This window comes from Argiope bruennichi, chromosome 7, assembly GCF_947563725.1.
Source record: "Argiope bruennichi chromosome 7, qqArgBrue1.1, whole genome shotgun sequence".
Classification (NCBI taxonomy): Eukaryota; Metazoa; Arthropoda; class Arachnida; order Araneae; family Araneidae; genus Argiope; species Argiope bruennichi.
Window position 1 is genome coordinate 101,021,710 of NC_079157.1, and position 13,895 is coordinate 101,035,604.

Genomic DNA, 13,895 nt, shown 5'->3' on the forward strand with positions numbered 1-13,895 from the left:
TATATATTTTGATTTTTGTTCTCACTTAGTATCCTGTTAACGTTGGTTCATTTTTGCAATGACCATTTTTCTGTAAAATTTAAATGATCATAATAAATAGGATACCCGCATTACGAATACCTTACTTAATATGTGACACGAACCTCATCTGCTCACGAATGTATTGTGATTATATAGCACCTGATAATTTTTCAGCTGTGGCGTGAAATTATATTAAATAGGGTCGGTCTGAAACAGTTTTTCAAGGAAGGCCATCTGTACTTCATCTAAAAAAACATGTGGGTTTATTGTTCCAATGTGGGAAAAGGATTAGCTGACGCATTTCAACCAATCATTGCAATTTTTTTTATTAATGCGCTTTCATTCAGCTAAAAAACGATGCTGAATTGAATCTTAAGAATAGTTCGTTTTTCGTGAACTCATTGAAATGGTGTATCAGGATTCTTTCTTTTATTCCCCAATATAAAAACAATCTTTCGGTATATAAGGCCTCATATCTTAGATAAATTACTTGTGTTCATAATACAAAGTTATCCTAAATGAATGACAGATATTAATATTTATAATTTCGAAACTATTGCACATAATATAATCAATAATAAGTGAAAATAGAGGAAAATCATTTCAACATTTTTTTAATTACAAATGTGTGAACTTTTCGCGACGCAGACATCAAGTATGTAATTAAGTTCATTCCACGCATTTTGAAGTTTTACTGTCATTAATTCTTCGTGCTGGAACATTGATACATTCTTGTGGTTCATTGACTGTTTTCGGCAATGGGGTTTGTAGAAAAGCTCTTTAATGTATCGCCTTAAAAGGAAATCACATTGAGTGAGATCGTGAAACTTGAGTGGTCACGTGATGAATGGTAAACCAGTGTTAGCTGCATGTCCAATCTATTGTTGTAGAAACTCCACATTGAGCAAGCTATGAACATCCAAATCCCCAATGGGTTGGGCCTATCTTGTCACAAAATAAAATTCGTGCAGTCCTCAAGGAATTGTGGAATTAACTATATTTCTACTATATTCAGATACTGTTCGTTTCAGTATTCCGAGGCTACCACGTTTTGACGATTCTATCTAGCTGAAAGGCGGGAAACCAAAGGATGAGTCAATTCTGGTATTCTTTGTCATTTTTTTACCTTTATTTTCGCCCCATTGGATAATTTAACGTTCAGTCCCCCACCCATACGTACTTATGACCATACTTTATTCCTTACTTAAAATTCCGTATTGATTACTTATATGGTTAGTTCCAGTGGCGAAAAAGCTTTCAAAAATGGCACGAAGAATATATAATATCATTAAGTATGACCGAGATTATCTATCCGTTGTTTATTTCAAAATGTTATCAAAAAATTCAATAGCATAAAAAAAGAAATGGTTTGACATAAAAGTATTTATTATGTTTTTATTATGGATTAACAAATTTTAAAAACAGAAATCGTCCATTTTTTATCGTAATTTAATATTTATGTTTCTTTCAAAAAATAAAAATTGCTCTAAAGTATTTTATTGTGAATATGTATCTTTTTCCGACAAATCATAAGTTACCCGCAGTTTTTATGTCTCTTGAGTTCGCATTTAATCCGAATTCATTTTATTGTGAAATGTTAAAAGTCCCCCTCCTTTCATATCTTCTCTCATCCTTATTTTGAACAAATAAACACTTTCTACGCATGCGTAAAAATGCGGAGGGTTTTTGAATCCGAGGACGAGCAATAATCTAGTTGGACGATGTTAAAAACAATATTTGAGATGTTTTTATTTATTTTCATGTATCACTGTTTATTTTATACGTAATAGTTTTGAAAGCATAAATCTTAAAATTCTGATTAACCCTGTAGATAGAACCTATTTCTTTATCCTTTATTTATATGCCCTTGTTCTTTATAATTTCATGTTGGAAATTTTCTTCAAGCCTTTATGATTTATTTATTTAAACTGAATATGCTATAAAATTTCAATTTTCGCTTGTTCTTTTTGCTTTATACGTTAAGATGTTGATTCAGCACAAAATGTGTCTGATCTTCTGAATTTAAGTAATTAAAAATCGAATATACTTACCCACATGGTTTTATAATATTTTCTCTTATTTATTTGTGCTGCAAGTAAGCGATTTACATATTAAGCATAAACAATTGCTTTGTTTAAGAAGAGTAAAGTATATCTTGCATTCGGTTAAGATATCTACATTTCAGTTAGAAATCGCTATGTTATAAGCAAATGAAAGAATTTTTTTTGTAATAAACTTATTGAGACAAACATTTTTTTTTAAATTTGAAACTATTATAAGTGTCAAATGTATGGATGAAAATTATTTCATTTAATCTATTTATTGTATAATAAACCTGCATCCTATTTATTTCATACGAACTCGGGAGTTAAATGATGCCCCTGACATGATTACCTCGGAAATGAAATTCTTTGTCTTTATATATCTTTTTCTTTTGCGAATTCTGCTATTAAGAGTTTTGAAATTTTATTTTCTTGGATCACTAGTTAAGTAGGTAAATCATAGATATAGAAGTTGCAACAAGACAATTTCTGTTTTTGGACTACACGTATTTTTGTACCCTTTTATGGAAAAAAATTTTCGTATTATTTATACCACGACAAGAAGCTTAGAATCAGTGTTTCAGCAAAATTTAGTTCAGAACTCCCTGAGACGGAAAACCATATTTTTGGAATTATGTGTGTCCATCTGTGAATACGATGGACACACATAAACGCAACAATGGACTCACACAAATGTTTTGAGCTAAGCGAATGAAATTTGGTATATAGTCTTTACACTACATTTGCACATTTTTTTCAAATTTTGAACGAAATAGGGCAGGCGTGGGGGGGGTCTAGGGATTGACCGCTGATTGATTTGCACTTTTGTATGGATGTAAACAATAAACTCAAAAGCGCGATTATTTAAATGCATGAAGTTTGATATGTAATCTGTTTAGGATAATAGTAGTTCTGCATGAACTTTCGGTTTCATTTGGTCAAGAAAAGATCCCAAAATGCACATTCGATTTTCTGGTGCCAGCGATTAATCGCCAAAATTCACATACTAGAATCAGTAAAATCGCTGGATTAGAGGCAAAGATTGATATTAAAAAAATTATTTTTCTCCAGTGGTGGTGATTTTTCCAGTGGTACTGGTGAATATGTTCTTGCGTTTTTGTGTTTATTACTTACATCTATACGAAAGTAACGACCAAGAGAGGTCAATCAATAGACCACCTCCCTTATTTCGTCCAAAATTTCATAGAATGTGGTATAAAGACTAACAAATTTCATTCGTTTAGCTCAAAGCTTTTTTTGTACCCAAAAAAGTACACAAGTACTGGTTTTTTTAACCATATATTACAAAGCAATCACCTTTGGTTTAGCCGGCGTCCTTCCATAGGGGTAGCGCATCCTCCCCGTGATCTGGGAGTCCCGGGTTCGAATCCCGGTTCGGACATGGTTGTTCTTCATCTGTTGTAAAGTCTCGATCCAATAAAAGGTAGCGTTATGATCAAATTCTTTATTTACAGCTTTATTTACATAAAATTACAGTTCATCATCTAGGTTAAATGAGTTCTAGGTTAAATGATTCTTATTTGACACAATAAGGATAGTTCCTCGAATACTTTCGGAGAAACCCTCCAAGGAAACTGCTCGCCGACTCTTAGCGTTCTCGCAAACAGGCGTAGCTCCAGGGATCCACCGAATCTTTTCGGGTGGAATTCTAGTTGGACACTCCGCTCTCTGCCTCAGTGTCCACGATTCTCTTCTCTCTTCCAATCTCCTCGCACTTTTATTCTGTCCCCACCCTCATTCACATCGGACTATTTTCCCGGTTATCCAATAGTCGTTCAGCAACAACTTCACTGGTCTACCGTCGACCGTGGGAATCCGTTGGGGAGCCACCCTCCACAATGTAAAGAATGCAGGTTTACATCTGTTTCAAATACAATGCAGGTGGGGTCCCTTATCTGACCTCGCACTAATTGCCCAGATGTCCTTACTTTAAAGGGGTTGACCACCTGACACTTCTGGAAGCACTTACACTGCGGTAGGGCGTCGCCATTGCTGACACTGCTGCCTGGATGCGAATTATGGAGCGTGGTAAAAGAAACGTCACCATGGTCAAGCAGGGAAGAAGCTGAATCATTACACTGTGTTCAATCTGTGAGGTGTGTGAATGTGCCCCCCTGTAAAAAGGGGTTGTGCAAGCGAATGTGCGAGTTTCATCTTCATATGAGCTAGAAGTCAGACTTCTGCCCTCGGATGCTGAGGGGTCTTTACCCTCTGAAGCTACTGCACCCCGTTTCCGTGGTAACGCGAACACGATATCATCATCACTACTGGTTCAGTGTGATAAAAATAAAAATCTGAGCACTCGAAGTCATCTTGGTCTTAGCCCAAGGTCCACAATTTGTGCGGGGATTACACTTTTATCACAGTATATGCGCCGAAGTTTCGAGTCATTATTCCTGGTTTTCATAAAATTACTCAAAGATGATCATTCCTACTCTTCATATTTGTTTAAATTTGGTAGCTTTTTATTAGATGATCTGCCCTGTAGAGAACCAACACACACACATAATCTTTATTATTAGTAGAGATTGAAGTAGAAGTGTTATGTCAGAAATATTTTTCAGAACTGCAGGCGTTTTTAAATGATCGGTATTCATCAAATTCTTTAACATTTACGATATTTTCATCACATATTTTTCTTGCGCCAAATAAAGAAATTCGTAAATCATAAGATCTACATCGAATTTTCTGGTAGCTTAAGCCACCTATCAGAAATAGTCATTGTGCTTAAGCATTCAAAACCACTACACCTTATCGAAAAAAATTCTTTTTTCTATACTTGATATGATTAATATCTTGCAGTTCACGAAATCGTGAGAATTTCGTAAGTCGTTTGCGTAAGAGGAAGCGTATCATCCTCATCATAATTTATTGGGGAAATTTGACCTTGGAGAATCTGTAACAGCGAATCGTTTCCCTTATTCGGGAATTATGGAGAGGCCAGGTGATGAATTTTAATTGGTCACAGAACTCAGTAGTTGCTTTCACCCCTGCCGTGATGGAACCTGAAGAATATTGTAGACGTCTTGAATACAGAATAAGGTATTAACGAAAATTAAAAATTACATAAGAGGCTATTTTTAAATTTGCGTAATCTATACATTTCAAATAATCAGCCAAATCAAAGAACTAGTTTCCGGTTTCTCGAATTTTCATTTCATAATTTATAACGCTGAGATATGTTATCAGTGGTTGACTGTCTTCACTCCTCCATCCGTTTTCGAATCCAATCTCAAAAGCATCACTTCACTGTAGTTTTTTTTTTTCTATGGGAAGAAAAAACTAATGACGGAGTTCACCGACCCCCAACCAGTGAACAGAAATTTTGTCAATTTTTATTGCATATAAAGGCTGATAAAATTTCGATATATCATTAGTGGTCGCTTTTCCCTTTTTATTTTGCGGTAATTCTCGAAACAAACTTCCTCCGTACTCAATAATAGGACTGATTTCGACATTTTGTATACCTAGTTAACGATGCGGAATGTTTCATGTTTATTACGCAAGTATAATTTAAAATATTTTCATTTAAGGCATTAGAATGTAGTTCTACAAAAGTTTTCGACATTGCTAAAATAATGATATTAATAAGATGGACGAACAGCTACTCGCCGAAGGCGGTGACTCCTCTAAAATCTGCTTTTGTTATTGTTCCATATCATTAAAAGACAACCTTCGGTAATGGCATTTTTATACTAACCTCAAAAAATCTGAAATTTCCGTAAACTTAGATTGATGCAGGCAATCTAAGCTTATCTTTAAACTAGATATATACATAGTGTTAATCTTCATACGGTAAGCATCTGGGATATACAGAAATAAAAACTTCCCAATCGTCGGAAAATTTAAAAAGATTTTGAAATTTTGAAAGATTTACACGAGTCCGGAAACATCAATTTTGGCATTGTATTTTCTCTTTGTCTTTTGCTCAAAAACAGGAAAGGCTTGATAAATGAAATTTGATTTCTGATTTTTTTTTAAGTTGTAGATATGAAGCAAATTGTGGAAGAAATCAACGTAGGATTTGCTTGCTTGTTTGTCTATTTGTGCATAAATACTATCACTTAAAAGCTCAATAGACTTTATAAATGACTCTTAGTTCCTGATCTTAACATCAAAAGTGTTGATCTATGTCTAATTTTGAACTAAATAAATGAATGTGAGTCGTTTGTAGGTCTATTTGTTCGTGGGTATATCAGTGCAATAACTCACAATGGCAGTTAACTCGGTAAATGAAATTCGTAATGCTGCGTTTACCCAATATAGCTGATATTCAACTTATTTTCGATTTAAACGATAGAAGGGAAGAGATTCAAATTATATATGTGGGAAAAGGCAACGACCAGCATTAATATTTGAAATATATTTATTAAGATTAAAGTACAAAGGACAAAACATTACTACATAGAACATAAAAGATACATGAGCGTGAGCTGCACGTCTTGCAGTCTCACTGCCTAACTCTCGTCTGCCAATAATGGCGGGAAAGCATCACGTGATTAATGACGTGACGCAACATGGCCAGCATGGCGCCATACAGGATACGGGATCTGTCAGCGCTTCCCACATCGGCCATCATGACAGGATAGGCGACCTCGCCTTATGGTATACAGTACAATGAAGTAAATATATAAAACAAACAGCAAATACAGGAAAATAATTTGTAAAATTGAAATATTTCAACTTGAAACACAATTCAAGTGATATGTTCTATATTGCTGGACCATGGTTTCATATATTCTGCACAAGTTGAAGTTTTTGATGGTCCATCGAAGAAATCACACTTTTCAACATCGTATGTGTCGTTTGCTTTAATTTTGATCACTTGAATTGTGTTTCAAAAGAAAACCCTGAGAAATGGTATAGCCATGTTGCTTCCGTTCAGCAAATTATTAATTCTACATTTCAACGAAGTATCAATTCTACTCCATTCGAAATTCTGTTTGGAACTAAAATGAAATCTGAGCATGATATAAAAATCCCGGCCGAGCCCCCAAAAATGTGGGAAAAGGCAACGACCAGCATTAATATTTGAAATATATTTATTAAGATTAAAGTACAAAGGACAAAACATTACTACATAGAACATAAAAGATACATGAGCGTGAGCTGCACGTCTTGCAGTCTCACTGCCCAACTCTCGTCTGCCAATAATGGCGGGAAAGCATCACGTGATTAATGACGTGACGCAACATGGCCAGCATGGCGCCATACAGGATACGGGATCTGTCAGCGCTTCCCACATATATAATATTGTTTTCACTTCTATTAAAATAAATGCATAACGTACCGTATTATACCATACCATATCCATATTATACCATTATACCATGTTCTCCTAAAATTTGAAAACTATTTTTTCCAAGCTCCAGTGTATTATAAAAACTACAAGGAGTGGTCTCTCCAAAGCTTTCTTGCATACCTTTTAATAAATGTACGTTTATATTATTAATCGTATGCCATTAGCGAGCAATAGTTTCTAAAGAACCTGTTTGCGTTCAATCATTTGCGATTAATCAATGGCATGCGGTTAATACACAAGAAGAAAGTCTGTTTTGGGATGTTTTTTTGTAATTGATTGAAACCAAAATTTGCTGCAGATTGCTTATGAAAATACAGACCGACAGACGGTCAACCCCTTAACGGATTGGTTCGTAATTGAATAGGTATATACAATATATATAGCAAATTTCTGTATTTAGATCTCTTTGATACTTATCGTGTTAACTTACTTTCTAATAGCAGGATATACTAGTTCCTTTGAATAGATTTTACCCGGAATTTAATAGAAATATTTATTTGGTCTTGAGGATGTATACCAAATTTCATCCGTCTAGCTCTAAACGTTTTTCAGTTGTCTTTATTACAAAGATAGAAACACATAGCGCCAAAAATGTTTTCGATCTGAGGGAGGTCTGCAAAGTAGAAATTCGTCAAAATGCCTTCAAATGTTTTTTCATGATTATAATTCGTATAATATAAAGTAAAAAGTTACTGTATCATTAAAATAGTTACGGCTTGTGATTACATGACGTATATCTGTAAAAGACACATAAATGAGAGGTTTTATTCTGTATCTGTATAAATTTTTTTTCTGAAATGTATCCTTATTGAATATTTGTATTTTAAAATACGAGTAGAACTTTTCCGCCTTTTAGCGTAAATTCGCTTTTATTGATCACATTGATGGGTCGACGCCCTTATATTCACTTTTTCAAGCTTTTTTTAAATCCTTACCTTTTATTATCGGGATTAAACAGCTTTTCTGTGAACATTTTACACCTTGTTCTGTTTTATATCCTCATAATTTTATGTCTTCAATTTAACATATTTAATGTTCGTATTATTGACTATTTTAATAATATACATCTCACTGAATTATTCAACCCTTTAAAGGACCATTTTTTTCTAGTCATATTGTGTTAAAATATTTTTAGGCTTGAAATTAGAATAAGAAAATGAATTCATTTTGCTTATTAGATAAATTTAATTTGATTCATTAATTAATTTGGGGAATTAATAATTAAGTGACAAACCAAAACACATCATTTTGTGTGAGATAAAGAATTGAAGCGTCTTAGTTTCTGTCTTTCTAAAAACATTTGTCAGAACTTATGCTAACCTACAAAATTTCATGCAACTATTGATAAATTTGGTGGGAAGCATACTTCCCACGGTCTTAGAAAGGGTTAATCCAACATCTTGGGACAATAATGGCCTTTGAGCCATAAACCCTAAACAAGTTCACACTGTATCACATTTTTGGATAAAATCTGCTTATGGTAAGACTGGCGATCTGTAGGTCAATCAGCTGATGTGTATGTAAAAGCGATAAATGAATGTAATAAGCTAGATCAGGGATCTTCTAGACTCTCAGCCCCCTTTAGAATTGCATGATCTTCTGGCGGACCTCTATCTTTCTATGTGTTAATTAGATGCTTGTAATTATATTATGCAGTTGCTGATAGTAATGAAAATAAAGAAAAGAGGCACATTTGAATTTGAAATGTGTCCTCAAAAATGTTATTTTATTTATCTACTTAATAATGGCATTATTCATGGTAGTGGTGTCATTTATTTTTACATCATCGCTTCTAGTGGCTGGAATTCATTTGCATCATTTCATGTAAACAATCAAAAATATTTTATAGACGTCATCTGTTGGCGCATTTCTAATTTGTCATTAAATTCTCGGTAGAATCAGTGTTTCTGGTACTTAGGAGAACTGTTCTCGCCCGCTAGATGGGAGAACAGAATTTCTTTGTTCGCGCCTAGTTTCCCACTCGCGTTATCCCGATGAACATCTCGCAGAATCCAGCCTGAATTGATCCCTGAATTAAATGAATGAAATTTATTAATTATTATTTACATGAAAATCATACATTCTTCCCAAATTTTGTGTGGAACCTATTAAAAATAATTGACTTTGAACAGGTTATGTTTGTGTGTTGGTCACCTACTGTATTGCAATTTTGCTGAAAATGCTTCTTTTATTAAGATTGCAGCTTTTGTTCTAAATATTTTATTTCTTCAACAGGGGGATTTGGTATGGTTCGATCCGGGGATCGGCTACCTTCTACCCGGAGAAGTGGTCGATTTCTCCAAACCAGCACAAGTCATCACGGTACAAGCTCTCATCTCTGGAAAGGTAAGGGATTGATTCTACTACTATATCTCTAATTCCATACAGGAATTATTTTATAGAACAATAATAGAAGTTAAATGTTTTACTGTAACATGGATTTTGAAGTTGCATGTTTTGCTGTAACATGGATTTTGAAGTTGCATGTTTTGCTGTAACATGGATTTTGAAGTTGCATGTTTTGCTGTAACATGGATTTACATGTTATACTGTAGCATGGATTTTGATGTTACATGCTAAACTGTAACTGTAATTGCGCATGCCAATAAATGCACGATGGCTTATTTGTATTGTTACTATGATTTCTTTCTTCCTACAAGCTGTCGCCGAAGAACTTGATATGTATCATGTGGGCAGTAATTGACTGGACAGCGAATAGAGTGAATTTTATGTAAAAAAGGTTATGTTAAAATTGATTTTAGATAAAATGTATAAAGTCGGTGGGTTTTTTTTTCTGGCATATTTTATTAATAACATGGTGTATCTTCTTTTTAAAGAAAAGAAGGATCCACTTTTTTACTAAATAATATATTTGGGTTTGAAAATTTTTAGTAAATTGCTTTCTTGTAAAGAATCTATATATTTAGAATAATCAATAATCATCCAGCCGCAACCATTGGTCTGATTTCGCGGAGTTTTGCTTCATATGAAAAATTATGATTTCTAAATATATCATCAGTGGTCAGCCGCCTTTCATCATCCTCCATTTTTTGAGAGAAATATTATTTCGTGTATATTCTCTATGGTTAAACAGCAACAGTATTCCATAAATACTGTACAAATTTCGATTATTTTTCTTTCATACGAATGCTCCTAACACCTAGATAAGTATCAGCTCCCCCCTCTCCCTCTTAAACTTTTGAGAAATATCTCAAACTAAAAGAATGGCAGACCTCTCGATCGTTATTATTAGACCGATTTTCTTGATTTCATTTAACAAATGGTTAATCGTGCAGAATACTGTATGTTTGTTGTGCAGATTTAAATCAAAGTATTTTTTTTTTGTAATTAAGATGTATTTTATTAAAGTTATGGTTGACGTAAGATTAATATTGCTTGTATGCTGGTCATCTAAGGCGGCTATCAATAATAATATAATGAATATATTTGTATATTAAATATAAAATGTTTATCTGATGTCTAAGAGTCAAAGCAGAAATCATAAAGGAGTGGCAGTAAGCAATAAAAATTGGAATTTTGATCTCATTCTGATTATCTGTTAATTTGTTGCGAATATTTAGGAAACTTCTCATACGATAATCAAGTTTTTAAGAACTTCAATATTATACTCGTAATTTATTTAATTTTCTACTTATTAATAATTTGATTCATATTAATACTTAATTCAATTATTCGCTGTATTCTCAATGTTAATATTATTAGTTATTATTTCATAAATATTATCAAGCCTTTTTAGGTACGGAGCATAATTTCCAAACTACATAGATATCGTCAGTTTTAGTCGCCAATTAATTTCGCCACTTCGAAGTATAGATAACCACTTAGAATGCTCTATCATTATTGATCAAATATAAATTTAAAGTAATATGGCGCACTTTTTTATAAGATGTACTTCATCAAAGTTGATTGAAATGACTAAATTTATCTTATTATTACACCTTGCCATCAACGATTATTTCGCTGTTTTTAACATAATGTCCACCAGTTTCTGATGATATGCAACTTATCAAAACATAGGAAGAGAATCAAATTCAATTCTTGATTTGTAAACATTTTAGAATTATGCGTTTTTGCCCTCTAACATTTGCATATATCTCTTTATATTACCAAGAAATTTTAATTTTAGAAATAGATAATTTATATTTTACTAATTGATAAAAAGTTAATAATTGCTGAAATTTAAATAATTTAACTGGTCTTTTAGTAATGACTATAATCTATACTTATATAAAGCTCAATGTGTGTGTGTGTTGGCGCTCTACAGGCCAGACCGTTTGACCTACAGCTACCAAATTCGGTACATGTATACCTTGGAGGTCGGGAATGTGCACCTGGGGTTCTTTTTTTTTTGAATTTTTAATTAGAATTTTAATTATTAATTAAAAACTAACTTTCCCGACAAAAAATCTTTTCATTTTCCCCACCGCCAAATGAGTAAGGCTTCAGTTTTCTTTTTCCCCACGCTAATGAGGCTAGGGTTAACATTTTTCGGCCGATTATTTCAAACGATTCTGTTTATTTTCTTAATGTTTGATGCATATAAAATTAAACATTGTTAATGAATCCATCTTTCAGATTCATTCTGAAGTACTTTTGAATTAAAAATAACACAGAATAAAGGAAATTAAAAATTTCTATTCTGCATAGCTTTACCCCAACTGCCGTAGAAAAATTCACGCATTTGCGTTTCCGTAACTGGCGTTGAAAATTCACGTATGCGCATTGTGTTCTGATTGTTGTGACTGATTGCGGACTTGATTTAAATTATTTTTAGGTTAGTTGCATGCTTTTGTAATTAAATTGTATTTATGTTAGTTATATATTTTTTGTATATGCTTATAGTTTTAAGTACATCGTTTTTTAAGTACTTTTTTTTAACCTGTTTTCAACCGATTATTTTAAACGATTCGTTTTATTTTCTTAGTGTTTGATGCATTTAAAATGAAACATTGTTAATGAATCGATCTGGTCATGATGAATCTGAGAAAATTTTGTTGACAAATTCTTGAAATATTACATAAATTAAGAAAGATATTCTTTAGTGCCCATAAAGTTTAAACGCTCAGTGACTGTTTTCAGTAATCATATTATAAAAAAATACTTTGTTTCAATAAAAAATATTATATTAATTGCAGATTAATCATTTCCACTTTAAAGTATAAATTCTACGGGAGCTAACAGAAAATTAGAGAGATACATATTATGTTATAACTGAAGGCCTTTATAATTTTATATGACTACCAAAATATGAAGTTTTAAAATATTTTGATGAAAAATCTATTAAAGTAGGAATTGCATAAAATAGTTAATTATTAAAATTTTAACGAACATGAAGATTGGCGAACCGGCTGGTCGCCAAAGGCGGCTAGTTTATAATATATTATTACTAGTAGAAATGCGTAACTACATGGCTAGCGAGCAAAGCGTGCACTGTTTACGCAATGACCCCAATAGAATCGTAAAGTGATTCTTGGGAGAAGATGAGTGGACAGAGTAGGGGGTTTAATTCCCTAGTAATATTTTATTTTACATGTAGTTGCTCATCAATGAATATCATCTATAGGTTGGCAATTTCTTAAATTTCATGGAATGCAGCAGTTCACGATTTGTAAAAATGGAAATTGGAAAATAGTATGACTCTTCTTTGTTGTGATACACAGGTCGTGGTGGCCTGGTGGTAAGGTTTCGGCTTTCGAGCGGGAAGGCTTCAGGTTTGAGACCCGATTCATGTTAACTGTTCGTGTTAACAGGCCTGGAGCACGCTAAATCCGTCAGGACATAACGGCCTCCTGGTGAGGTACGGAAGCTTGGAGAGGAAGGTGCCAATTCAGGTGTCGTCCTCATCATCTGACCGCGGTTCAAACTGCGAGGTCTAAAATAGCCCTAGTGTTGCGTTAAAACGGGATATTAACATAACTGATCTGAACTTGATCTGATACAGACCCCAGTGACAAGTGAAACGTTTCAATAAATTCTAAAATTAAATTGGCACTGGTCATTTGACGTAGATCCAATACACTTCGTTTAATTTAATTAAACGTTGCTAAGCCAGGTGGTTTTCAAATATTGTATTAAAATTAATATTTAATTTCAACTAAATTTTTCATTTTTCTGACAGAGCTCTTAAAGTTTTATGCTAATTGTGTTTTATTTTAAGGAATTAAATCTGTAGAATTTAAATAATGTTATTGTGGCATTAATTTGTTTATTTGTATTTTTAGCCTCAGAATTTCACATTACATAATCTGGAAAGTGTGAAGAAAAGGCAAGATCTTGGCCCCAATGGATTCGAAGACATGATTGAGTTGGTGTAAGTAAATTTAGATATTAACAATTCAAATCGCTCGTCGTGCTTTGTATTCCTTTAAAAAGAAAGATTTATTATTAATTACCTCAGAAAATGTGTATTACATTATAGATACCAACTTTATATTTCTCCTTCTCTTGAAACTATATTACTTAATGTTTTCGCAGTATTATTTGTTGGC

General features: G+C 33.1%; 1 protein-coding gene across 2 annotated transcripts in view; it reads left to right on the forward strand.

Annotated features, from left to right (window-relative positions):
- LOC129975715 (unconventional myosin-XV-like) overlaps positions 1-13,895 on the forward strand; it is a 351,522-nt gene that overhangs the window by 107,363 nt on the left and 230,264 nt on the right. For both annotated transcript variants that reach the window (XM_056088888.1, XM_056088889.1), the window contains exons 3-4: positions 9,622-9,732; positions 13,629-13,717. In XM_056088888.1, coding sequence (XP_055944863.1) covers positions 9,622-9,732; positions 13,629-13,717 — 200 coding nt within the window. The remainder of the gene's footprint in view (positions 1-9,621; positions 9,733-13,628; positions 13,718-13,895) is intronic.